The sequence below is a fragment of the Pan paniscus genome, chromosome 9 (genome assembly GCF_029289425.2).
Source record: "Pan paniscus chromosome 9, NHGRI_mPanPan1-v2.0_pri, whole genome shotgun sequence".
Classification (NCBI taxonomy): Eukaryota; Metazoa; Chordata; class Mammalia; order Primates; family Hominidae; genus Pan; species Pan paniscus.
This window is the reverse complement of record NC_073258.2, coordinates 135107446-135135325: the sequence shown is the minus strand read 5'-3', so window position 1 is coordinate 135135325 and position 27880 is coordinate 135107446. Positions and strand designations below refer to the sequence as shown.

The following is a 27880-nucleotide window of genomic DNA, read 5'->3' as shown; positions in this document are numbered from 1 at the left end:
TGATGGGGTGTCCCCTTGGGGGCATCTTCCGAAGCCTAAGGAGGTCACCACTGCTCTGACACCCTTGAAGATAAGTCCTGACCCCCAAGGAGTGCCGGTGCTGGGTCCCTGTGAGGCAGGGCTGTGGCAAATGCCACCCCCGTGGTGTTGCTGGCAGGCCGTAGGTGCATATCAACAATATCATCACCCCCCCAACCCAGATTGCCTGCCCCAGCCCTTCTCCTTCCCTCCTCTTCCCTCATCCACAGACCACAGAGTGGGAGAGACGGCCGCTCGTGGCACGGGGAGGACACTGAGCCCAGAGAGGCCAAGGGACCGGCCAGTTGCACCCACACTGCAGCTGACCGACACAGGCCCGGCCCAGCTCTGCCAGCCTGCCTGGGCTGAAGTACAGCCTCCGGGCGAGCTGCTTTCCTCACGGTCAGAGAGTTTCTGCATGGTAGCTGAAGTATTACTCTCCTAACTCATTGCCTGTCGATATTAGCTGCTTCTCCCACACATAAATCTCTCTCTCAGAACAAGTGCTCCAGCACTGTGTCTCTGCGGCTCCCCAGGCCTGAGGACAGCGAGGCGGTTGCAGGCTGTCAGTGGGGCGTGCACACTCTTCCGAGGCACCTGGAGCCTTGGAGGGGGGCCTCCCGCAGGCATACCTGGTGCCTGTCACCCCGTGATTCCCAGGAAGGTGCATGCTTGAGATCACACACAGACACCCAACCCAGCCGTGAATGCTCACTGAAGCCCAGGGTGCAGGCCCCGAGGAGTGTGCCGTCCTTGACTGTGTCTAAACAGATGTTCTGGATGAATGACAGACTCGTTTTCATTGTGATTAAAAAAAACACATAACATAAGACTTACCATCTTAGCCATTTTCAAGTGCACAGTTCAGCAGTGCTGAGTATATTTACATTGTTGTGAAACAGATCTCCAGATCTGTCTCATCTCGGCCATTGGAAACTCTGTACGCATTCTGGAAACCATCATTCTCAGCAAACTGTCGCAAGGACAAAAAACCAAACACCGCATGTTCTCACTCATAGCTGGGAATTGAACAATGAGAACACTTGGACACAGGAAGGGGAACATCACACACCGGGGCCTGTCGTGGGATGGGGGGAGAGGGGAGGGATAGAATTAGGAGATATAGCTAATGCTAAATGACGAGTTAATGGGTGCAGCGCACCAACATGGCACGTGTATCCATATGTAACAAACCTGCACGTTGTGCACATGTACCCTAGAACTTAACGTATAATAAATATATATATATATAAAGAAAGAAACTCTGTACCCATTAAATGACTCCCATTCTCCACAACATCCCAGCCCCCACAAGCCACCATCCTAGTTTCTGTCTCTGTGAATTTTACTACTCTGGATACCTCATAGAAATTGAATCCTTTGATATTTGTCCTTTTAAGACTGGCTTATTTCACTTAGCATAGTGTCCTCAAGGTTCGTCCATGTCAGGGCATGTGTTAAAATGTTCTCCCTTTTTAAGGCTGAATAATATTCCATTGCATGTGTATTCCACATTTTCTTTATTTTCTTTATCCAGTCATCTGGTTGACAGGTTATTTGATGCCAGGCTATGGAGCAAAAGCTCAATAAATGGCAATTCTCCCCACTTGCCCTTCCCACTCAGGAGATGTCTGAGCAGAGGGGCCACCCAGCAAATACTTCTGCCCAGAGGGAAGCTATGTCACAGTGTCATGGGAGCATCAAGAAGGAGGCACCCCATTCTACCTGGCATCTGGTCTGGCCTCTGGGGCTCCCTTCCTGCATCCAGGGCTGCCCAGGCACCCTGTGGTGCCCAGCCCTGAGTGTGAAGCCCCTGGGCTGAGTGCACCTGGCCTGGTCCTGGGGGCCAAGCAACTCAGCAAGTGGAGGGACTATGAGGGAGGGAAGCATGTCCCAGGCAAACGTACCGGTGTGAAGGGATGCCAGCCTCCTGCTCTCATCCCTGCTGCCTTCCCGGGACCCCGAGAAAGAAATCGGCCGGGTACTCCTAGAGTCTACCTGGGGATAGGAGCCCAGGAGAGCCTGGAGATCCCCTCCCCCAGGTATGTGGAGGCCCGTCTTGAGCCTGTGCCTTGGGCTACATGTCGGTGGTGGACCGTGGATCCGTAGCCGCCCTGGTGCTCGCTGTGTGATAGGTGGCCTGGGAAACCCAGAGATAGTATCAGCACACTCTACTGTCGGGGGCACTGAGACTGAGGACGGCGGGATCATCGCATCCACACCCCCTCTGCTGTGTAGGGCACACACTGCCCACTCTGGTTCACACATGTGCTCAGGGGGCAAGTCCCCTACCCAAGCCCCTTCGACTTTTTTTTTTTTTGAAACGGAGTCTCGCTCTGTTGCCCAGGCTGGAGTGCAGTGATGCAATCTCAGCTCGCTGCAAACTCCACCTCCCGGGCTCAAGTTATTCTCCTGCCTCAGCCTCCCCAATAGCTGGGATTATAGGCACCTGCCACCACACCTGGCTAATTTTTGTATTTTCAGTAGAGACAGGGTTTCCCCATGTTGGCCAGGCTGGTCTCCAACTCCTGACCTCAAGCGATCCACGCACCTCAGCCTCCCAATGTGCTGGGGTTACAGGCATGAGTCACTGTGCCTGACCCAGGTCAACATTTTATGTTAATTGTTTCTTCTTCAGACAGTGGGGTTAGCTGACACCCCAGAGGAGGGAGGGACCTTAGGGGCAGGGCAGGTGTAACAGAGGGAGGTGGGGGAGCCCTGGAAGTAGGAGGTGGTGAAAGGAAAGTTCTCCAGGAGCCTGAGCCTGCATCCTGGGGAGACGGGGCAGGGAGTGACAGTGCCCAGGGCTCACTGGCCCTAGAGCCCCATGGACAAGTCAGTTCTCTGACAGCTCTGGAGGCAGGAGAAGAGAAGAGGGATGGGGAATCTCTGAAATCACCGGTCCTTCCTGAGTGCCTTTCTGGGAAGCTGGGCAGAGACACAGGACCAGACTGGGCAGGGTGACGGGAGGGAAGCAGCAACCGCACACTGGGGCATCCCCGCGACTTGACTCTAGCTCAGTGTGTCAGTTCCAAACCTCAGTCTCCCCACCTGAAGAAGCAGGGTGACTGGATGGGTGCCCACCTCATCTCAGGTGGCTGCACCGAGGCTACAGCAGGAAAAGGCATGAGAAAGTGCCTTGTCGCCTGGCCCACCTGTGCAGGGGCACGTCCTCCAAGCAGGAACAGGGGGAGCCGGGCCACAGCGCCAGGTTCCAGGGGCCCCGCCTCCCGACAGTGGTCAGGCTGCCCCCCCACCCCCCGCCCCGGGCCACACCCTTTTGTCACAACTGCATGCTGGTGTGCCCAGTTTCCACTGAGCCCAAGCCACAGCACCGCCTCGTGCTGGGGAGAGAGGAATGTGCTGGAAAGGCTGCCCGAAGGCTGGTCGCCACTGAGCCATGAGGAAGGAGCCAAGGTGCCTCCTTCCTCTGCCCTTCCTCTTCCAGGCACTTGGATTCAGCTGAGTTTTACTTTTTTTTATTTTTTATAATTTCAGCATTTATTTTAGATTCAGTGGTACATGTGCAGGTTTGTTACCCGGGTATACTATGTGATGCTGAGATTTGAGGCATAACCGATCCTCTTACCCAGGTACTGAGTATGGTAACCAGTAGGCAGTTTTTCAACCCTTCCCCCCGCTTCTTCCTCCCTCTAGGACTCCACAGTGTCTATTGTTCCCATCTCTATGTCCAAGAGTACCCAACGTTTAGCTGCCATTTATAAGTGAGCAGTATTTGGTTTTCTGTTCCTGTGTTACTTCACTTAGGATAATGGCCTCCAGCTGCAACCATGTTGCTGCAAAAAAAGCATTATTTAATTCTTCTTTATGGCTACGTAGTATTCTGTGGTGTATGTGTACCACGTCTTCGTCATCCAGTCTACTGCTGATGGGCACCAAGCTTGATTCCATCAGTTCCCTGTTATGAATAGTGCTGCGATGAACATATGAGTGTATGTGTCTTCACAGTAAAACGACTTATATTCCTTTGTGTAGACACTCAATAATGGGATTGCTGGGTCAAATGTTTTAAGTTCTTTGAAAACCTCCAAACTGCATTCCACAGTGGCTGAACTCATCTACATTCCCACCAACAATGTACGAGTGTTCCCTTTTCTCCACAGCCTGGCCAGCATCTGTTGTTTTTTGGCTTTTTAGTAATAGCCATTCGGACTGGTGTGAGATGGTGTCTCGTGACTTTGATTTGCATCTCTCTAATGATCAGTAATCTTGAGCATTTTTTCATATTTGTTGGCCACTTGTACGTCTTCATTTGAGAAGTGTCTGTTCATGTGTTTTGCCCACTTTTTAATGCGGGTGTTTGTTCTTTGCATTTAAATGGTCTAAATTCCTGGTAGGTTCTGGATATTAGACCTTTGTTGGATGCAGATCTGTAGGTTGTCCGTTCACTCTGTTAAGAGCTTCTTTTGCTGCACGAAAGCTCTTTAGTTTAATTAGGTCCTACTTATTGATTTTTGTTTGTATTTTGCAGTTGGTTTTGAGGACTTAGCCATAAGAATTTTCCCAAGGCTGATGTCCAAAATGGTGTTCCTTAGGTTTTCTTGTAGGATTCTTAGATAGTTTGAAGTCTTACAACATTTAAATCTTTGGTCCATCTTGAGTTCATTTTCACATATGGTGAGAGGCAGAGGTCCAGTTTCATTCTTCTGCACATGGCTAGCCATCCGCTGAATCTTAAAACAAGGTGGAGGTGGTGGTTTGTATTCACCACTGTGTTCTATATGATCTAACATTCATAGTGCCAATTGTGTGCCAGGCCTTATGCTAGGTGTTTTCCGTTGATTCCCTCATTTGATCTGAAAGTAGCCCTGTGAGAGTTAAAGGTGAGGAAACTGAGTCACAGGGATATTGGCATAGCTCCTGCTTTGGGTTGGGCTCTGGGCCCTGGTGTGGGAATGCAGAGGTGAGTAAGACCAGGCGCCCCCGGAGGAGCTTCTGGCTCGGGGCTAGGGTGCAAATGTGAAAACCGGCAAGCAAAAGGCAGGGCCCAAGGCAGGAAGTCCCACAGTGTGTGCACCTTGAGTGAGCAGACCGGGGCAGGGCCAGAGCCAGGGAAGGCTTCAGAGTGGGAGAGGGAATGCCAAAGGCACAGAGCCCAGGAGAGTCTCCCCTCGCCAGCACCTCACCCAGAACCACAGAGACAACAGCGCCAAGGGAAACTGAGCAGCCTAGGGCAGCATGACAGCAGGAAGGCAGTACTGTGGGGCAGTTGGCTGCTCACATCCTCCCTCTGGGATGTCCCCACCTTGCTCACAGCCTGAGAGGTTCTGCAGGGCTGTTTCAGCTAACCCAAGCCTTGGACACTCAGTTCCAGGGCCAGACCCACCTGGTCACCTGGCTTGCTTATGTCCAAGCTGTGCTGGGCTCCAGCAGGTACCAAGTCAGTCACCATGACCTGTGCCAGGCTCCATGCTGTGGATGGACACACTCATCCAGCCCATCACGAGAGACCCTTGCTGCAACCAGCACTCAGCATCCCAAGCAGCGCAACCTTGGGCTGGGCCTCCTCTGTAGAGAGGGTCAGATGAGGCGAGGGTCACAGCCCTCCTAGCTTCCAGGGTCCAGGATTCTAGGGCATCCCAGCCTTTCTGGGTTCTGGACTGCCCTCTGCCACTGCTGGGCAGCCTGGCAAAAGGGGAGGTCAGTGCTATTAGCAGCAGCAGCTTCGACGGCTTTTGCCCCTGGACCCTGCCGTTCACTGGGTAGCAGAATGTGCCTCACACTCTGGGGCCCTACAGGCCTGGTCCCCACTGAGCAGGCGCCCTGTGGTGGGTGTGTGCCCACTGGAGGCAGCATTCCACCCATGGGTGTCCTGAGCAAACCACAGGCCTCTCCTAGGGTGCATACATTGCTGGCTGGCTGGGGAGTCTCTCAGAACGGGAGCAGGTTGGTTGGTGTGTTAAGAGCATTTTGCTGGAACCAGGGTCCAAGGGCAGGACCCAAATCCTGGCGTGGTCTATTCATAGAGCTGGAATGATGTGCACGGCTGATTCTACCCCACCTGTCTCCAGCGGGTGAGGTGAGGCTGAAGGCGGGCAGGGATGTGGGGAAACCTCTGAACAGGAGCAAGTGAGAACCCCTTTGCTCCCATCATACAGGCGAGAGGAGCCATTCTGGGGTCACCAGCTCATGAAGGCTGCAGTGAGCCCCCCGTGGGGAGGGAGCAAAGCAGAGAAACCATCCAGTCTGCACGCAGGTAGCAGTGGGCTCTGGTTGGAGAACCCACCACCCACCGCACCCAGAACAGACCTGCTGTTGATCCATTATCATATCAGCTCATCGCCTTTTCAAAAGCATCCTGGTTTGTATCAGGAAGTGTAAGGTCACACTAGCTCTGATGAACAAGGGCAGGGAAGTCTCAGCTGCCAGCCGGGTGTGCAGCTGCAGCACAGAGGCCTGCCCGGAGCACACAGCTAGGAAGAAACCCGTATGTCCCCAGAGGCCGGGGGCCAGCTGGCCATAGGCAGGAGAGGGCCCGGGAGGGAGCCAGCAGTGGACCCAGGGCCAGGAGAGGTGGGACAGAGGCACGGCAAGGACCCCTGCCTGGCCACTGCTGCCCAGAGGAGTGCAAGGGGATGGCTGCTTTCTACCTGGACCTGGGACACTTGAGACAGTCACTCAACCCCCTCATGCCTCAGTTTCTTCATCTGTAAAACATGAACAAACCTTTGGGATTACAAGGGTTTAAACATTAAATGAGATAACCAATGTGCAATCATTTTGGAAGCCATAAATCAGTATTGTGTGTGAGCTGTTGTATTTAGTAGTTTTTAGGGGCAGCAGCCCCCGCAAACCCCAGTGCTGCAGAGAAAGTAGAATTGGCCTCTTGGCATCACCCCATCTATGTTCCAGGATCCGAAGCCATTGGGTGCCAAGGACAGGCACATGAGCTACTCTTTTATTTGAACAGGGACCCAATTGTGGATTTGTCAACAGGGCACAGAGCAACACCGATACCCAGCTAAGAGCGTGCAGACACGTGCCTGTGAACACACGTGTGCTGACTCACGGGGTGCCGGCCATGATCACACATGCACACACGCATGCACATGGGTGTCAAGCAGCAGGCCAGCTGCCCTGTGAAGTCACTCAGGCGGGCAGTTCTGTGGTGGCCAGCACAGCCTCGATGCCCTGTCAGAACAGAATACTCAACCCCAGGGGTTTTCTTGAGTCGAATTCCAAGCAACGCATTGAGGAGGACAGGGAGCAGGCAGGGAGCAGACACCTGCGTCGCTGTGGTCAGACTGGCATCTCCCCAAATCATCAGCCTCGAGAGAGTGCTGGGCAAGGGGGAGGGGACACCAGGACCAAACCAATGCTTGCTGTTCCTCACTGTGGGGCCCCCTAACTGCCACTCAGGCCCAGGTACACCCCCACATGCACTGTACCCTGGCCGAGGCCTGGCAGAGAGGAGCAGGCAGGGCATGGAGGCCCAGGCAAGGGAGCAGTTGACAGCTGGAAGGAAACGAGACGGGTGCTGGTTTGCAATGGCCAGGCCTGGTTTGCGCTTGGGCATCTTGACTCAACTTGAGAACCCTCTCCCTGGCTCTGGTCCCCCCGCGGCTCTGGGTGGGAATGGGGCACTGCCCTCTGGCATGGGAATGAGGCACTACCCTCTGGGTGGGAATGGGGCACTGCCCTCTGGCATGGGCCACGTTGCATCTCACCACAGGACGAGGAAAAGCGTGCCATGTTGGAATTTCAGGGATGGAAGCTGGCGGGGCAGAGGTGGCCAGGGAACAGGAGGGAACAGGAGAGAACAGAAGGGACGTGGTGGGAGTGGTGGGCAGGCGCAGGGCAGGCATCCCTGAGTGCCAGGCTGGGTACGTTGCAGTCAGGAGTGCACAGGAGGATCTGAGCAGGTCGCAGGCTGGGGTTGGAGAGTCTGACAGTGTGTGGACTCTGAATTGAGGAGGAAAGGCAGGTGTCAGAGAGATCACCATAAGGGCCATTGCGGGTAAAAACTTGACCTGGCCCAGGATCAGGGGATGGAGCCCTAGGCCGGGGCAGCAGTGGAAGGAGCTGAGGCCCTGCTGATGCAGGGAGAAGGTGGAGTCAAGGGCAGCCCTGAGGTTTTCATGCCGGGACCATGACAGAAAGAAGGGGGCTTGGATGAGAGCTGCTTCCAGAGGAAAGATGGTGGTTGGATCTGAGGTTGTGTGTTAGGTCACAATGGGACGTGCCAGACAACAAGAGATGTAGCAGCTCCGTGCGAGAGATGGGGAAGCTGAGGCCAAGGGAAATCAAAGGACGCCATCAGGGGCCTCGTGCTGGTGTTTTCTCCTCTGACGATCCCAGACCCTCTTCTCTCCACCTGCCTCTTCTTTGGGGTGACATGGGGCTTTCAGGTCCGTGGCTTCCATCTGCCCTCCAGCAAGCAGCCTGGAGTTTGGTTGGAAGGAGGCAGCAGGAAGCCAGGCCGAGCAGACCTGTTCCCTGGCCCTTCCAGGCTGCAAGGTCAGCAGTGACAGCAGCTGCTCTTTATTGGCCCAACTATGTGGCAGACGGTTTGCCTGATTTTTTTTTTTCTAGTTATCCTGACAGCCTAGTGGTAGCAGCAGTATTTTTATTCCCGTTTTACAGATGGGAAAATGAAGGCCCAGAGAGGTTACCTCACCAGAATCCCGTAGCAGAGGCAGAAAGAGGCTGGCAGGTGCACAGGGTCATCTGGCTGCGGGGTTCAGAACCTTTCTGCATCGCACGGCTCCTCCATGCGTGGCTCTTCCAGGACAGAGGAGAGCAAAGAGGTGGTGGCAGGGGGGTGGCAGAAGGCTATGACTGTGGCTGGGTTCTGCCGTCACCCTCAGTAGCTATGGGACTAGGCAGGGTCTGAGGAGCTGAGGGCCAGACATGGCCCATCTACCTTGGTGTGGGGGACAGACTCTCAGGTATCCTTGGAAGCCCCACCCCCCGGTGCCCATGCCTTCGTGCAGTCCTCACCTTTGGTGTGGATGGCATTCGTGACCAGCTCCTAGCCAGCAGACCATGCAAAAGCATTGGGCCATCACTCCTAGGATTACACTGTGCTCTGTAAGATTCCATCTGCTGGCAGATTGGCTCTAGATCCCTTCCTTGCTGGCTTGACGAAGTAAGTGGCCATGTTGGAGAAACCGATGTGGCAAGGATCTGCAAGCAGCTCCCAGGAGCTGAGGGCAGTCCCAGCTAACAGCCAGCAGGAAGCCATGGCCCGCAGTCCCACCACCACCCAAGTGAGCTTGGAAGCAGAGTCTTCCTCAGTCAGCCCTCCAGATGAGAACACAGCCCTGCCAATACTTTGCAGCCTTCTGAGACCCTGGACTCCTGACCCGTAGGAACTGAAGAGAGCCAATGGGGGCTGTCCTCTGCCAAGTGTGTAGGAATTGGTTAGATAGCAATAGGATAGGAAATGAATATACTTGTCTTGGGAGTGGGTACATTTCCTTCCAAAAGTGGGCCTGGCTTTTAGAATGGGCCTAGGGCAAGGATGGAAAGGTAGCAAGGAGGGAGGGCAAAGGAGGTTGGGGAGTGAGCACCTTTCAATACCAGACTTCTCCCCCAATCCCAGGCTGGGCTCCAGGGTTCTGTACAAGGACTACTTGCCAGTCCCACAAATCCCAAAGATAGCATGACCCTCAGTAATCCCTATCACGCAGGCTGGGGTCAAGTGGCCAAGTGGTGCTCTGTGCACCATCGTCCGGTCATGGTTAGCACGTTCCTGCCGAACCCCTTCCTCCACTCGGCCAAGCAGAAGCACCCCCACCCCCATCACCCATCATGACCTGCTGTGGGATGGCTCCTCTCTGGGGTCTTCCACGGGCCTGGCTCACCATTGTCCAGCGTCCCACAATCCTTTATCAGGTTTGCTTCCTTCAGCTAGCCTTCTCTCCAGCTGCCGCTCCCTCTCCGGCTGTCCGTCCCCCTGCAGAGCATCTGTGTGCCCATCCCCGCTTCCCCACCCGCCCCCGGGCGTGCCCCAGCAGAGAGCAGCAGCATGTGATGTCGCCACACGGTGAAGCCCCAATTCTTGCTTCAGGGTCCTGCATGGAGGCTCTGGGGTGAGTGGATGAACTGCTGCCTGAAGACCACTAGCTACATGATTCAGGGAACTTCAGTGACACCAGCCGGGGCCAACAGTGTATTCGGTTGAGATTCCTGCAGTCAGCCAGAATGGACTTTGACTTGCAGAGTACTGTACTAAGCCAAACCCCAATTTCCATTTTTTACTGAATCATAATCAAAATCAAAGCCAAAGACTATTTCTGAAAAAAAGAAAAACAAAGGAACTACCTAAAAAAAGTCAGTGAATTACATTTCTGATGCTGGAAGAAAACCAAAGCGTGAAAGTAGTCTCTGCACCAAATCAGAACAAAACTAATACTTCCTTCTGCCCAAGTCCTTGGCTGGGTTTTCCCAGTTAGAAGGGAACAAGATGGTTTGAGCTCTGGAATTCACGCTGCCCTTCCATCAGCGGTCCCAAGTGTGAGCCCGCGGTGACCCAGGCTGGGAAGCAGAGTGCAGACATCCCAGGGCCCAAGCCTGCCACTCTTCCTCCATGAGCATGGCGAGGGCAGGGTGGGGGGAGAGCAGCAGTGCCTTCCTGGGGGCACTCGGCCTGACCACTGAGGTAGGCCATGCAGGGGATGAAAGGTCAGGGGGCTCTGGCCCTGGAGCAGGGTTGCCCAGTGGGTGGGCACGAGGGTGGGCCAGGGGAGGGTCTGCAGGGGGACGTGGTGTGGGCACGGGTGGCACTGGACACAGAGGCCAAGGCCTGAGTTTGAGCAGCTCTGCTGACACCTAACGCAGTGACCTTGGGCCGATCACTCAGGCTGTCTGAGCTTCGGTGTCCTCACATGCAAAATGGGGCGAGATCTGTGTGTCTGCCTCATGCCGTGGCCGCTCTGACCATCGAGGGACTGGGCTTTATGGAAAAGGCAGTCTTACTGTTTCAATGTAAGATGCAGAGTGGAATCTGCTATGGGGCCCCTCCCCAGCCCTCTGCAGTCGGTGACCAGGGCAAAGGAGGAGCAGGGGCCTGGGAAAGTGGCTCCTATATGGTGTGAGGTCAGTGCCTGTGTCCTGCCCCCCAGCAGGGCTGTGGTGGGCCCGGGAGGCGGTGGTGCTGGGGGCGGGAGGGCCGGGGTTAGGTTAATGAAGTATGGATTGACTGGGCTGGGAGCTGATTAGCTGTGGCATCAGGCGTTTCCTGAGCAGCGCCTGCAGAATCAATACTAATCCGCTGATCCCATTCGGGGCACCTGGAGATCTGTGGGGCAAAGCCTGTCCCTCCCTCTCTTTGGGGGCACTCGGGTTCCTGGGTGACAGAGATGATATGAACAGCAGCTGTCTTAACCAGCCGGTTGGTGTTCTGCATCCGGTCCGCACAGCACACTGACTGGTGCCTGGTGATGCCTGGGGCTCCCTCTGCTGTCACCACTGAGCCCACGCCCTCAAGAGTCAGTGACGCCGGTTCCCAGCCTGTTCGCAGCACTCACCGTCTCGCTTGCTACTGTCATCACAGAATGTCATGTAAACTGTTGAAATAGCGTGTTGAAGTAAATGTGTTGTTTCTATGAAAATTTCATAAGGTGAGTCCAGAAAAAAGTTCTCCAAATTAGGTAAAGGCTGGCAGGGAAAAGTCACATTCTACATATTCTAAAGGGTGCTACACTCAGACTGCTCACCAAGTGCTCCTCAGCTCTTGAATCACTTTAAAGAAATCAAAACGAGATCGCAGCGGGACGCTGCGACGTGGCTGATGTCAGACGGTCAGCACAGACCTCCCTGACCCCGTGTCGGCTGAGCGGAAGTGCTGAGAGCCAGCAAGGATGGGTCGTTCGGATTTGGGAAAAATTAGCATGCATTGTGCAGTCCTGGGGAAACATCATCTATCGGACAACTGGCTCTGCGAGTTACTTACATTGAAATGTATGGCATGTATGTATCATTTGGAAAGATTCTTCGCCTTAATGGACTTTTTTGATTAACCACTTAACTACTGTTCCCATCTTACTGGGTAAAAAGGCCTTTATCGTCCTCCAGGGATGAGTACCTCGGACAGTGTCTGAGCTTGTTTGTAACCTACCACGCACACGCATGCAGGCCTTTGGGAACGTTTTGCGTTCACACGTCACCTGCACTGGAGCGAGCTGTGTCGTCTCTTCCCCTCCAGACTGAGCAAAGCTTCCCCACCCATACTGCTGGATTGCCCACAGAATCCAACACAGTGCTTTGCCTGCTACAGACGCTCAATTAATATTTGTTGAGTGAAATTAAATAAGCTCCTCTCCTCAGGGACTGAGGCATTGCTGAGGCCTTCGTTTGAACACCTGCAGGCTCAGAAGAAAACCTTTCCATGCATTTACAATCGGCCAGCCTTGAACCACCCCTGCACATGCTCCAGCCTCACATGTTCTGCCCCAGCCTGGGTCAATCAGAGCCTTCCCATCTGAGTCTCAGACACCCCCTAGTCCTTATTCACAGCCCACAGCACCCTAAAACCCATAGACAAATTCCTCTCTGGAGGTGCCATGGCTCATACCTGTCACCTCAGCACTTTGGGAAGCCAAAGTAGGAGGATCTGTTGAGCCCAGTAGGTTGAGACCAGCTGGACAGCATAGTGACACCCTGTCTCTACAAAAAAGAATTTTAAATTAGCTGGACATGGTGGCAGGCACCTGTGGTCCCAGCTACTTGGGAGGCTAAGGCAGGAGGATCACTTGAGTTCCGGAACTCAAGCCTGCAGTGAGCTGTGATCATGGCACTGTACTCCAGCCTGGGTGACAGAGTGAGACCCTGTCTCTCAAAACAAAACCAAATGCCACAAATTCCTGCAGAGAGGTGTTCCCAGCATGGCCGATCTCCATAGGCATACTGGCCCTTAAGTCAGGACTCAGTTCCACGGGTGCTGGCCCTTAAGTCAGGACTCAGTTCCACGGGCCCTTAAGTCAGGACTCAGTTGCACGGGTGCTGGCCCTTAAGTCAGGGCTCAGTTCCACGGGCCCTTAAGTCAGGACTCAGTTGCATGGGTGCTGGCCCTTAAGTCAGGACTCAGTTGCACGGAGGCTGTTTTGTTGGCGCTCTTGCCTCGCCTCGGGCCCTAGGTGCCCACTGAGCTACACTTTCCTCACCTAGGACATCCCTTCATCTTCGCAGAGCCCTATGGTAACCTCCAGTTGCTAAAATGGCAGGATCGTTGAAACTTCCAGCTCAACCTCCCTATTGTAAAGACGAGGTCAAGGAGGGCAATCAGCATGACCCGGGTCCCCGTGGAGCACCTGCCGGACACGTCCAGGCCGCCACCCTCCCACTCCCATGTGCTGCCCCAGCTTCTGCTCCCCATCTGGGAACCACCCTCCACTCTCCCACAGGGCAGTGCTTGCTTCCCTCTGAGGCTCTGAGGGCACCCGGGGAGGGCAGGGCACAACCTTTTGTGTCTCTACTTGCCGAGACGCCTGAGATCTGAGGTTGGTCACAGATATGGTGCAAGTGTCAGGATGGGAGTTGTGACCATGGCAGGCCTGGGCCCTACACTCACGCACACCGCCCACGCCGCGTCCTGCCTCTCCACGAAGTCCCCCTCGTGCCTCCACCCATCTCCTCCTCCAGCACCCCATTCTTCCCCGTGCTTGCCTCCATCTCCCGGGCTCTCCTGGGTGTGGCCAAGCCACTCCTGCACCTTTGTGCTGATTCTTCTGCCCGACCCAAGGGCCTAGAAGCCATTCTGGGGTCCTTGTTAGAGACAGCCTGCGACCACAGACAAACACCGCCCTCCTCCAAGCCCCAGGCAGAAGCAGCAGGCTGCGAGAGGGGACCAGTGCTGGCCAACCTTGCAGCCCCGTCTCAGACTGGGGCCCAGAGCTGGGGGCAGGTGCAGCCCACCCCGCTGCCTGGCCCCAGGCCCCTGCCCAGCCCAGGCATCACGTCCCACGACCTGCCCCCTGCCGGCCAGCTGGCGTTCTCCAGGCTGGGGGCTCTCTGTGTTCTGCTTGATAACCGCCTGGTAATTAGCTCCACGATTTTGCTACTATGCTTATAATAGCCTCCATTAAAGTTATGGGGTTTTCAAGCCATAATGGCTTCCAGAGTAATTAATGCACAACTGGGTTTATTGCTGAGTTTATTTTTAGAGGTTTTCTCCCTCTCTCCCCCTCCCTTTTCTCTCATAGATGTTTTGACCAAAAAGACTGGATGGGAGCACAAGGCACCCCACGGCACCCTTGCCCGCAGGCCCCGTCCTCCCCTCTCTCCTTCCTGCCCCAGCCTCCAAGCAGGTGCTAGGGCCCTGCAGTGGGGGCAGCCATTGCAGAGGACGGTGGCTGTGGTCCAGGCCAGAGGAAGCATTTGGCCTGTGTGTGCCCCTTACCCACCCTGCGCCTTGCCCAGGTTCGAGAGGCTTGGAGGCCTGGGACCTCTTATCCTATGCCCCCGATGACAGCATAGAGCCAGATGGCCTGGACTCAATTCCGGCTCCACCATTTCCTAATGGTTGACCTCAGGCAAGTTACTCCCCTTCTCTGGCCTCGATGAACCCACAGGGACCACAGCCATGCCTGCTGCACAGGGCTGCTGTGATGTTGCAGGAGCAGGTGCATGTGAAGAGCTGAGCCTCATCTTCGGACATCTCTCATGCTATAGGGAAGTTTGTATAAACAACAGTGCAAGCGGGCACAAGGGAGGCTGAGCAGGTGCCAGAGTGGGCGGGGGCTGAGAGGCTGCCCCAAAAGAAAGGTAGTGGCCCACAGGGACTGAGCTGGCATGACACTCATCTTCTCTCCTTGGCTTTCTCCATCCTGGTATTAGAACCTGCACCAAAACCAGGAGCACTTGAGAAAGCTCCTTCGAGAGTCTCTGAGAACACAGAAGAAATCTTCCTGGACATTTTTGAAGCCCCAGCCAGGCCCAGCCTCCCCATCCTTCATCAGATGTGGCCTAAGATCCAAACATGTCTTGGCCAAAGAACCAAAACGTGTCTTGACACACAACCCCATGCAGCCCCAGCAGTGGCCTGGGTGTGGAGGGACAGGCTAAATCTGGGGGATGTGGCATGAAGTCACTTGCATCTCAGACCACAAGACCCAGCAGGCATCCCGTGTGGGGTTCTAGGCTCTGTCCCTCACTGGGCCAGCAAAGAGGAGTTTAGGGGCGGACACAGACACACACGGCCTAGAATGTCCACTATCTCCTACGTGCCTGTGACGTTGAACCCCAGTGGGTCTTCCACTCCCCAGGGAATGGGTGGGGGAGACTCTCTGGATAGAGTGGGCCTCTGATGGCGGGGTGTGGGCAGGGGATGCCGGCCGTCCCGGGAAACCACAGTGCTCCTTAATGGAGGGGATGCCAGCCATCTCGGGAAACCACAGTGCTCCTTAATGGAGAGGATGCCGGCCGTCCCGGGAAACCACAGTGCTCCTTAATGGAGGGGATGCCGGCCGTCCCGGGAAACCACAGTGCTCCTTAATGGAGGGGATGCCGGCCGTCCCGGGAAACCACAGTGCTCCTTAATGGAGGGGATGCCGGCCGTCCCGGGAAACCACAGTGCTCCTTAATGGAAGACAAATCCCGGTCTTCCACAGGCGTCAGAACTATTTGGAGAGAGGACCCGGTGAGGAGAGGAAAACACACTATTTTGGAAACTCAGGGGCTAAAAACCTTCCTCGGCCATAGCGCTCGACTCTGCCTGAAATGGTGAGCACACGTGAGCTGGGGCAGGAGCAGGCAGCATGGCCCCCAGGTGAGGTACTGTCCGTATCCAACACTGGGCACTGGGACGGGTGGGCACGGCGAGGCTGGCTGGGCTGCCCGAGGCTGCCTGCCCTCCCCACCACCCCCGCGGGTCCCTGCTGCATCATGCATGGTGCTCAGCACAGAAGTGAAAAGGGAGGAGAAGAGGATATGACAGTTTCCAAGGCGGTCAGGAGGTCTCTTCGCCCAGTGTCCTTGCCATGTGAGAGAACGGTTCCCAGAGATGCTACCAGTGGACCCTCTGCAGGACTGAGGAATCCCAGTGGCTCATTCTCCTCACTTGGGCCCCCTGCTGTTGTCATTTTGGAGGACTGTCTCCCGTCAGTGTGGCAGCCCCTGCGGGGACCCCTCTTCTTGCTGCTGCCCAGCCCAGCACCTGGTGCTCTGTCCTGCACAGAGCGGCGCTCCACAAGGACGTCCTATTGACACGGAAGAGGAAGGCACTCTCGTACTTCCCCCCAGGGCCCATCCCAGAAACATCTCTTCTTTGTCCTCAAAAGACTGTCACCAAAATGCAAATTGAAACCACAGTGAGATACTATCTCACACCAGTCAGAATGGCTATTACTAAAAAGCCAAAAAATATTAGATGCTGGTGAGGCTGCAGAGAAAAGGCAACACGTATACTCTGTTGGTGGGAATGTAAATTAGTTCAGCCACTATGGAAAGCAATTTGGAGATCTCTCAAGAACTTAAAACAGAGCTGCCATTCTAGCCAGCAGTCCCATTACTGGGTATGTATCCAAAGGAAAATAAAGTGTTTCACAAAAAAAAAACACCTGCACCTGTATGTTCATCGCAGCACTATTCCCAATAGCAAAGGCATGGAATCAATCTAGGTGCCCATCAGTGGTGAATTGGATAAAGAAAACATGGTGCATATACAGCAAGGAATACTACACAGCCATAAAAAAGGACAAAATCATGGCCTTTGCAGCAGCATGAGTGCAGCTGGAGGCCATTATCCTGAGCAAATTGACACAGGAACAGAAAACCAAACACGGTGTGTTCTCACTTATGAGTGAGAGCTAAACACTGGGTACTCATGACTGTAAACATGAGAAGAATACACACTGAGGACTCTCAAAGGAAGAACGGCTGAAAAACGCCCTGTTGGGTACTATGCTCATACCTGGGCAGCGGGATTCATCATACTCCAAATCTCAGCATCACATGCAATATGCCCCGTAACAAACCTGCACATGTGCTCCCCAAATCTAAAATGTTGAAATTATTTTTAATATAATAATTCATTGTCCATATATGGTTAAAAAAAAGAAAAAAGAGAGAGAGAAAAAAATAAAACCTCTCACCCCTTTATCCAGGCTTTGATAAGTAGCTGGCATTTTAGGGCTGCACGGGAGTTACCCTGTTTAATTCTGAGAATGACCTTATGAGGTAGGGATCCACAGTGCCCCATTTTATAGATGGGAAAACTGTGGCATGGAGAACAGAAATGACTTGGCAAAGGTCTTACAGCCTGTGGGTGGCACAGTTGGGATTTAAACCTGGTGTCTCTGCAGTCTGTGCTTCTGACCCCTGCACCCTACTGACTTTCATAAATGGAGCAGCGCCATGGCCCTGTGCCTGTGGGAAGGACAGAGCCCATTCCACTCAAACAGGCAGACAAAAGAGGTCCTCAGGTGATGGACAGTTGAGGCTCCATTGTGGAACCCCCGATGCTGTGTGTCCTAGAGCAGGGCCCAGCCTTGCTGGCATCCATTCCTATACCTGGGTCTCTGGCTATCCGCTTCTGCTCTCTCTTGCAGGTGTCCACCCCCCAGGGTTCCTGACCCCTGCCCCTGGACAGCGACCCCTTCTCAGACTCCAGTTGGGCCGGACTCTCCAAACCTGCTTCCGCAATGGGTGGGTTGTGAGTGCTGGTAAGACCTGCTAGCCAACATTCAGCTGCTCTGTCCTCTCCATGCCTGGCCGGCCCGGCCCATGCCTGTTCTTTTCTCCCCTGTGCTGCCGCCGCCCGTGGCCGCCCCTCTCCTGAACTTACCGCCACTCAGGTAATGAGGAGCCGTGGGTGCAGCCAGCCTTGGAGATGCCGAAGAGACGGGACATCCTAGCAATCGTCCTCATCGTGCTGCCCTGGACTCTGCTCATCACCGTCTGGCACCAGAGCACCCTCGCACCCCTGCTCGCGGTACATAAGGGTGAGCACGCACGCATGCCCTGCCTGCCCAGCTGGGCCTTGGTAGTGACAGTGACCACAGCTGACACGCAGGGTTCTTGCTTGCACTCACTTAGCAGCTAGGAGGAACCACGGGATCATCTAGGCCCCTTCATGAGTCTTGCACCCCTTTGGGAATGGGAAGCTAATGGAAGCTACCCACACAGTTTTAAGACGCCCGGGATGGTAGGTTGGCAGACACCAAGACAGCTGCCTTGAGAGAAGAGCTTGTTACTCTCAGCACCCAAGAGGAGGGGGCACACCATGCCCCCTGGGGAAGTGCTGAGGTCAGAGGTGGGAAGTGAAGGGAGTGGGAGGCGGGAAGTGGAGGGAGTGGGAGTCTTTAGTGTGGTTTTGGTAGGAAGGAAAGTGGTTTTCATAGGAAGGGAAGGGCGAAGCACTGTCAGCAGCTGAGCTGGCCCAGAATTGCATAGTCTGAAGAAAGTCAGTGGGTTTAGGATATGGGTGTGGTTTCTAATTGTCTAGTATCGCCCTGGGGTGGTTTAGGGCAGCGGAAGATTGGCTTGGGTGGGAGAGCTCCATAAAGGTGGTGGTGGGTATGAGCTCTAGATCAGGTAGTTTGCATATGAAAAGTGTGTTTGCAGGCAAGGTGTATACCATCACTAGGAATTAGCTAGTCCCGGGAGGGGCAGTCCCTCCCCATATCTGCAAGTCCCCCAAGATGTCGACGCATCTTAAAATACAGAAAAACTTAAAAAACAAACATCATTAATACACACACATACACAGAAAGACACGCATGTACAACTTCACATGCCATTTCATGACATGCAAGGAAAGCGACCATTCTGAAGTGGATGGTGGGGGAGGAATAGGATTTCTGGCCTGCAGTGTGTTTTAAACCCTTTCAGAGAGAGTATATTGTTTGCCTCTCTTCTTTTCCTGTGTAGGAAACCCTGATCTAGTGCTACCTGGTGGAAATAGGGCTGGAGAGAGGAAAAGTCCCGTGAAGAACTAGTGGAAGAACTAGGGGTAGAACTCCTTTCCCCCTGGCTCTGGGTCCTGGGTCACCTTTCCCTCTCACACCCAAACCTGCCACGCACCCCACAGCTGGCTGCCCCAGCAATTCAGCACTTTGTCTCGTGCTCTTTTCTGCCCCCTCCCCCACTTACATGCACAGGCTCACGTGGGGCCAGGCAGCTGTTCGTCTGCAGCGTGCATGATAATACCTGGCAGTGCGATAAACAAGAAGGCAGCACCAAGCCCATGCAGAGAGAGGTGGTGAGTGCCTGTAACCCCAAGATGCAGGCAGTGTCCAAAAATCACAGCCTGAAGTCGTGCTGCTCCTCACAGTCAAATACCAAGTCCTGCAAACCCCTAGCTGTTCCTGAAGCTTCCATGAGGAAGGGCCAAGCTCAACATTGCGGCAGCCCACTGCCCATGGCTGGCACTTGGCACCTGTCTTCCTGACATCATCCTCTCCTCCCGACTCTAGGGCCTCTTCTCTGCGCTTGTCAGTTTAGAATCATTGTTATCTTGCAAATACGTCACTCCAGAGGGGTTAAAACTACTATATATAAAGCGACATGATATCGTGTCGATTGCGTTCTTGGCAGAGCTCCAGCGCTGGAGACGTCAGGCTGTTTGCTAAGCACTGATGGTGCTGCCTGAGGCTGGGGACTTGGCATTCTGTCTCCCCAGAGCATGCCAAGAGCAAGCGAATGAAAGCAGCAGCTGAGTGAAGTTAGGGTCACCAGGAGGCCTTTAGGACCCAAAATTGCAGACGCCCTGAAGCCAACGGGAAGGGCAAAGCCCAGGAGCACAGGCAGTAGCCGTGCCCTAATGTATGGGGACTGTCCAAGGGCACAGGTCCTCTGCGGCCTTGGGATGATTTGGGTGGCAGAGAGGTGGACAAAGTGGCTCCAAACCTCCTCTCAAGGCCTCAGTTTCCAAAACTTGACTGCCCATAGGATAAATTAAGTCCTCTATCTAGGTCAGAACCCTAGACACCCATCCCGCTTTCTTCCACCTTGCTCTTCTCACAGTTTGACCCCAAACTCCTCTAAGCAGTCCCCTTTGAGCGACTGCCTGTGTGCTGGTTGCCTCCCCCGACCCTCAGCAATTGCTGTGTGCCGTGTGCCATTTGCCCATGAGAACTCCTGAAGAGCCACGAGCAGGTCTCCTGGGTCCGTTCAAATGAGCTCCACGCTAGCATGCCACACACCCCACATGCTGCCGATGACAGTGGTGGCCGGAGGGAGGCAGCAGAAGAGCTGATGCACGGGGTCCTCCCCTTTGGTGTGACTTGCTGGTTCTGTCCCCACCAACTGCCTGAAGCCAGAAGGAAGCAGAGTTGGCCACTGCCCTTCCGCAAGAGAGGAAACTGTGCATGGCGGTGCTCTCAGCCCTTGTGGACTCATTAATCCACATAATAACTCGATAAGTTCGATGCTATTATTAGCTCCATTTTACAGTTGCTGAAATTGAGGCGCCAGAAGCTAAGCAGCTTGCTCAAGGGCACAGGGTTCGTAACGGCAGAAGTGGGCAGGGTCTCAGCCCAGGCATCGGGATTTCTTACCTTTACCACCCGACGGTAAGCTAGGACAGGAGGGCCACACCGTCATTTGTGCGTGAGCCCTTCCGATGGAAGGACAGAATTTGGAGAGGAGGGACGCATGGAAAACAAGAATCCCAATGGCCCTGATTTCTCCTCTTGCTAGGACTGCTAGATTACATATACCTTGGCAACTATGGGCAAAACCCACGAGAATAAAATGCGGTTAAATAGGAAGTTCTGCACCGAGATTCAGAGAATGCCTTACGTAAGGCCAGGAGGGAAGAGGACCCGCTTGACTGGAGGGCTTGAGAACTCCGGGAGCTGCCTCAGGCTCCTGCGGGCCCACAGTGGGCCCTGGTTGCTGCCGCAGTGCTGTGGCCCTGGGGCTTTGTGGCGTCCACACCACAGCGGGGCAGTGCCACGTGCTCTGCTAGCCCAGCCCTGCACAGGGCAGTGTGGCCAGCTCCCTCCAGATGAGTAGGGCTAGGGAGGGGAGGGTCGGGACGCCTTTTCATAGGAAAGTCGGCACATTCAGGAACTGAGGATGCAATCTTGGAATATGGGCAACTGCGCTCAAATAGCTAGAGGGCTGCAAAGGTGGGAAGGAAGAGGTTATGTCTGTGTCATCAGAACTAGGACCCTCCCAGAGAGGAGTCCAGGGCTGCAGATTTCAACCTTAGAGCTAACAGGTCAGGCAAGGCGGGGGTCTGAGCAGCCCCTGCAGGGGGGGAGGAGAAGGGTGCCCTGGCAGGGTGGGTGGCGTCCCGCTCTGAATCTAGGGCCATAGCCAGCGCCCTCCTCCCACATCGCCGGTCTCCCAACTCCGCAGATGAGGGCAGTGACCCCCGACGCGAAACGCCGCCCGGCGCCGACCCCAGGGAGTACTGCATGTCTGACCGCGACATCGTGGAGGTGGTGCGCACCGAGTACGTGTACACGCGGCCCCCGCCATGGTCCGACACGCTGCCCACCATCCACGTGGTGACGCCCACCTACAGCCGCCCGGTGCAGAAGGCGGAGCTGACGCGCATGGCCAACACGCTGCTGCACGTGCCCAACCTCCACTGGCTGGTGGTGGAGGATGCGCCGCGCCGGACGCCGCTGACCGCGCGCCTGCTGCGCGACACCGGCCTCAACTACACGCACCTGCACGTGGAGACGCCCCGCAACTACAAGCTGCGCGGAGACGCCCGCGACCCACGCATCCCGCGGGGCACCATGCAGCGCAACCTGGCCCTGCGCTGGCTGCGCGAGACCTTCCCGCGCAACTCCAGCCAGCCTGGCGTGGTCTACTTCGCCGACGACGACAACACCTACAGCCTGGAGCTCTTCGAAGAGGTGAGGGAGGGCCCGACAGTGAGCGGCGGGACCTCCGGCTGCGGGGAGTGGAGGGGCTTCCCGAGGAGGGGGTGTGGGTGTGGAGGCGCGCGCAGGGGGAACCCGGGAAGCCGGGCTGGGAGCGGGGCAGGCAGCAGAGAGCCAGGGAAAGGGATGGAACTGCGGGCTAAAGCATCCCCCACAAGTTAGGGGGAAGACAGGTGGCTCTGGAGCCCCTAAACCATATTCCTGGCCCTAGAGGTATCTCCTGAATGGGTTTGTGAGTAGGTCATTCTGCGTGGCTACCAGAAACCTCTTAGGTGGAACAGCTGGAGCTCGCCTGAGTATATGGGCTGTGTTAGTCTGGGGGAGAAGGGGAGTCATTTCACACTCTAGAGCGGGGAGACTGAAAGGTTTTAGACAAGGGAGAAAACAGCAGCAGGGCCACGTTGAGAAGGGGAAGACCAGGCCGTCTGAGAGGTCAGGTGTCCCCGGCAGCCCAGGGCAGGTTCTTCTCAGGTGCCCAACCCATGGGATGGGTCCTGGGGGCACGGCTGTACTGGACACCCCCTAGGTGGCCGCGGCTGGCCATGGGCATAGATAGAGATGGCTGAAGGATGTCGCCTCCCTTGGGCACGCGCGTCCGTCCTCATCTGCAGCGCCGGCGCCCTGACTCTGGACCCCACCCTTGTAGATGCGCAGCACCAGGAGGGTGTCCGTGTGGCCCGTCGCCTTCGTGGGTGGCCTGCGGTACGAGGCCCCACGGGTGAACGGGGCAGGGAAGGTGGTCGGCTGGAAGACGGTGTTTGACCCCCACCGGCCATTTGCAATAGACATGGCTGGATTTGCCATCAACCTGCGGCTCATTCTGCAGCGAAGCCAGGCCTACTTCAAGCTGCGAGGTGTGAAGGGAGGCTACCAGGAAAGCAGCCTCCTTCGAGAACTTGTCACCCTCAATGACCTGGAGCCCAAGGCAGCCAACTGCACCAAGGTGAGACCCTCCGCAGAACTGACAGCTGTGATGCAATGTCTCAAGTACATCCAGACCCTCCCTACAGATCGGGAGAAGGAAACAGAGGCCTCAGAATAGCCTGGGCTTTCTGAAACCCCCTCCCAGGAAGGCAGTTTATCACCTGTAAGGCAGCGACACTGCGGACAGGCAGGGAAAGGGACAGCAATGGCCACTGGGGAGTTATAACCTCCCACAGAACAGCCGTGCTCCAGGACCTCCCTGCTGAGCACTCATGCACACACACATGCCTACGCGTGCACACATGTGCACACACACATATGCAGATGCACACACATATGCACGTGAACATGCACAGACATGCACATATACACACGAACATGCATACATATGCACACACACACTTGGGAAGTCTTGGGGCTTCTCTTTTCTGTAGTTCTAGACTTCCCATTTCCAGCAGGTATTCCGAAGGCATCACATGTACAAACAGCAAAAATGAGGGGGTAGTCGAGAGCCACAGAAAATAAATAAAAAACAATTGAGAAAATCTTGATGGAACAATTGAAAAACTCTCGAAGGAAAAGGAGGGGCAGGAGAAATGTTTACACAGTGTGGGAGGGAGCAGGGAGGCAGCAGAGTGAGGTCAGGGGCCTGTCCCACCATGTTTTGCATCTCTGGGCACACAGATCCTGGTGTGGCACACACGGACAGAGAAGCCAGTGCTGGTGAATGAGGGCAAGAAGGGCTTCACTGACCCCTCGGTGGAGATCTGAGCCTCAGGATGCAGGTATGGGCATGACGAGGGTGGGCCACACACTGGGCAGGGCGGCACCAAGTTGGGCCGAATCAACTGTCTCATTCTTTTCCTCTTGGGCTTTCACTGTGGAGGACAGGGCAGATGTGGGCAGGAGTGGAGGGCGTCACCACAGTCCCCTTCCCACTGGGCCACCTGAAAGTATCCAGGCATTAACTTTCACCCACGCAGCTGGGTCCTTCTGCCACCAGACTCTTCAGAGGGTGTCACCTTCCAAACACCTTGCTGATTTTTCTGCTGGCAGTGATGCCTGCACCCCACAAGGCACTGCCATTCAGACTCTCGCTGGCCAGCGTCTGTCCCCCCAAGTCTGCCTCTTCCCCTATGGATTCCTTCACCACGTGGCCGTGGTGAGGACTCATGGACTCGCTGCTCCACAGCAATGAGCCCACGGCTGTCATAGTGAGAGGTAGCGCAGAGTGACAGCACGGACCCAGAGCCCACCTCAGCTCCCAGGACCCCTGCTCTTCACTGTTTGACCTGACTTGACTTTTCTGGGCCTCAGTTTCTTCATCTGTGAAGTAGGTTGCTGAGAGCACCTATAACAGTTCATGGCACTTAAATCTCATCAGTGTGGCTATTTTTATTCAAGTCTTTAAAGCCCTCTCTGGAAGTAGGCCACAGGATCCACCTACACTTCAGAAGCAAAGAAATGATGTTGAGAGAAGCTAAATGAATATTCCAAGGTGACACACTGGCACGAGTGAATTGTGCTGGGTGGTTGGCAAAGCCAGGCATTTTCAGGGGCTTTTCTGTGATCTTATCCTGTCTCTTAAAAGCAGCTGGTACTCCTGACTCCCTACTCTAGGTTATGCCAAACAGAGGTTGAGACCTGAGACAGACATTTGTCCTCTTGCCCTGGAGCTAAGCAATAGCCTCTGTATTGTGTTTGCCCGCAGAGGACCACAGGGTGTCACTCAGTCACCTTGGCCAGCGCCACTTAGAATGCACCTATACCGAGCCTCACTTCTGCCTCCTGCCCTCACTGCCCTCACTGGAAGCACCTTCCCCACCCGCCCCTCAGAAAGGCCCCCACAGGACCTGGGGGCCTGGGCTTTGCAGAGGTCCTGGTGGCCCTGCCTGGCCGTTCCCTCCCCGGCCCCACCCTCAGCCGACACCTCACTCATTCCTCCTCTCCCCTCACAGGAGCCTCCTCCTCAGACCCTGTTCTTGGCCTTCCATCCTCTCCCCACGGCTGATGGTCCCTCCAAGGCCGACTCCTAAGGAATCACCATCACCCTCCTTTCTATTCTGGGGGCTTCTGAGAGAGCCCAGCCTGATGCCAGAACAAAGGACAGAGAATTTAAGCACAGAAATCCCAGACCTGTTGTTCTCTCCATCCAGCGTGACCAGGGCCCGAGAGACCTGATGGCCAGGGTGGGGTGTCCAGCACCAGCCAAGCCGGTGCTCCAGCGCACCTCCCCAGAGCTCCCCGCACTGACGGGGCTGCAGGAGCAGGTGCAGTGGGCGCCCACACCGGCCCTGCAGTGATGCAGGGCGGGAGGGAGATAAGAAGACCCTGCAGTCAAGTGGAGCATGGCCCTCCCTGGCTCCCTGTCCCTGGGCTCAGCACGACCACACAGGACACCCAGCCAGGGAATTCTGAAGACCAGAGAGCAGCCCACGGGCATCACGAGCGCTCTGCTCCTCTCCTGGGCCCTTGCTCTTCCCGAGAGCTGCCCCCAAATCAGACATACCTCTGTGGCTCTCCTCTGGTTCATGTTTACAGAGCATAAGGCTGTCTTGGATCCCAACAGGCACCCAGCCCTGCATGGGGGGAGCCTGGGCCTAATAGGCACCCCCTGTACCTCAGGCTGTGGCAGGAGCAGAGTCCCCTCCTCCGGCCCCTCTTCCTTTACCCCTTCTCCTCCAGCAGTGGCAAAGGGGTGGGCTCTAGAGCCAGCACAGGTCACTGCCTGACCTGGACTAAGAACCCCACAGCCCCACTGTCCACACACTGCCTCCCCACCGCCCACCTCGGCTGCTAGGCCCCTCGCCTGGACTGGACTGGGGAGGGAAAGCGCCTTTTCCTGCAGCTCTTCAGAGCCACAGACCTCAGGGTGGAGTGAGCCCATGGTGGGCAGTGGGCAAGGCAGTGGGTGGTGGGCAAGGTGGGACCTCCTGCAGCCTGGAAAGAGGAGGGAGGCCAAGGCCATTCCCTAACTCCCTCCTGCCCCTGGTCTGAGGAGGAGGGGCTCTGGAGTAGCAGAGGGGCTAGGAAAGAGGGGGCAGGGGCTGCTGGGACACTGAGCAGGAGGGAGGCCTGAGCACACTGCTTTGGAAATTATTCTAAACACAAAAAAGGGCAAGAAAATGTTACTTCTCCCTAAGTCAGGAGCATGCAGAGCTAGCCCACCTCATGTCCAGCTGTCCACTTTCCATCCTGGAGAAAGAACAGTGTGCCTCAAACTCCTGCCCTCCGCAGGCCTCTGGGGCCCGCTGGAAAGGGCTCTGACCCCCTGGCCCGGCCGGGCTCTCTAGTGGTGATCTGGCTCATTCTCCTGCAAGTTGGAAGCACAATTTTCCCCCCAAGTGGAGGAAAAGGAAAGGGCCCCAGCCTACTGAAGAGGTGTTTATTTTTTAACTAACAGCCTCCCACCCCATTAAGACTCACCAGGAGAGGTCTGAGGGCCATTCAGAACCCACTCCTGAGTGGGTGGGCGGGTGGGACTCAGTCCAGAGACCTAACATTCAGAATATAGCATTGGTTGCCTATTTTGAGATGGATTTAATCTCCCACAGTATTCATGAGACCATCTGATGGAATCAGATCCCTGAGCCACCTTGCAGGACGTTTTCCCCAACCTCTTACACCCTGGATGTCACTTTGGAAACCAAGCCCTTGGAAGCAAGTGGGGTGGCATAGGAGAGAAGGGAGGAGGTGGGCACAGGTGGTGAACTTATGTGTGGGCACTCTACTGCCTCACAGAAGCTAGCCGAGTGCCAAGGTCAGCTTGGCTGGTCTGAGGCCACCTTCTTAGCCAAAAAGCTAGGGTTCATTTTCAGGACATTGATAATGAACAACAAAATGGGGACTTCTTTGGGCAGATGCTAGGTCAGTTGTTTTCACCTAATATCCTCTTTTAGCTGCATGTATATTTATTTATAATTATAACCCTGGTGGACTGCAGCCTTCATCTTTATTGGGAATGAGTTTGTTATAAATCAGAAATGGGTCCATGATGACGATTGTTTTCCAAACCCAGTCTGTTCCCTGCTCCCTCGCTGGCAAGCCCCACCACACAGGAGTGAGGCCAGGGGCTAGGAGTTCTAAGAACAGAGGCTGGGGTGAGGGTGGCACCCAGGCAGCTGCATCTGGTCTGTTTTAATTTAACTGTATTTAATTTGCTTTCAAAATTAAAAGTCAAATACAGTTTTTAACAGTCCTAATCCTCTTCAGCCCTGCCTTATTTTGTTCTCATTTATTAATTTAGCTACCCAACAAGTATTTATCAGGTGCCTGTTATGAACAGGCATCATTCTAGGAGCCGACACACAGCAGTGAGAAAACAAGGCTCTCATTTTCAAAGAACTGACCCACTGACGAGAGGAGACAGGCAATAATGAATGCATATTATTTCAGATGCAATCTGTTGTATGGAGGGTGAGGGTGAGTCGGGGAGACAGAGGTAGCAGTGGAGAGGGATCAGTGCTCTGTAGGGTGGCCACAAAGGCCTCCGTGATAAGTGACACTTGAGCAAAGCAGCAACACCCTGACATGCAGCTCCCTGGGTCCAAGAAGAACGAACTCTCCCCCAGGTGGAACAAGCATTGCTCAGCCTGCTTACAGATCAGCAGGAAGGCCATCGGGCTCAACTGACTGGGCGGGGGCTGCTGGGGGCAACAGCAGTGAGGGATGTGGTGGGCATGGGAGAAGGGAGTCCCCAGGCACCAGGTGAAAGCAGAAGGCAATAGGGGGTCCAGTACGGAGGACTAACATAATCTATCCATCTCTAAGAAGAACTGCCCTGCTCCTCCACGGAGGATAAATGGAGAGGGCAAGGGCAGGTGGAGACGTGGCTCCTGGAATCATCCAGGCCAAGATGCAGTGGGCTGAGTGGGGGCATGGGGTTGGGGCAGAGAGAAGCAGTCAAATTCTGGCCAAGTTTAGGAGGCAGAGCCAGGAGGATCTGCTGCTGGATTGGATGTGGGAGATAAAGAGAGGGGTCCAAAATAGCCCGAGACACAGAACAGCACTGCCATTTCCAGATACGGGGCTGCGTGCAGGAGGGGTAATGTGGGGAAATGGAGCTCTGTGTCAGTTGCCTGTTAGACACATGCAGAAGAAAATGCGCCCCCACACACCTGGAGCTCAGGTGCAGG

The 27880-nt window shown here is 55.2% G+C and overlaps 1 protein-coding gene across 4 annotated transcripts in view; it reads left to right on the top strand.

The window, feature by feature from the left end:
- B3GAT1 (beta-1,3-glucuronyltransferase 1) overlaps positions 1–27880 on the top strand; it is a 69420-nt gene that overhangs the window by 6586 nt on the left and 34954 nt on the right. Inside the window, exons 2-7 of one of the 4 annotated variants that reach the window (XM_008973241.4) lie at positions 17529–17625; positions 17775–17921; positions 21286–21794; positions 22468–22764; positions 23430–23530; positions 24704–26947. In XM_008973241.4, coding sequence (XP_008971489.1) covers positions 17622–17625; positions 17775–17921; positions 21286–21794; positions 22468–22764; positions 23430–23516 — 1044 coding nt within the window. In that variant the 5' untranslated portion in view covers positions 17529–17621 and the 3' untranslated portion in view covers positions 23517–23530; positions 24704–26947. Of the gene's footprint in view, positions 1–248; positions 1090–17528; positions 17643–17774; positions 17922–21285; positions 21795–22467; positions 22765–23429; positions 23531–24703; positions 26948–27880 lie in introns of those variants that run through there. The other 3 variants (XM_003819836.5, XM_055095130.2, XR_008620306.2) reach the window with 3 other exon arrangements.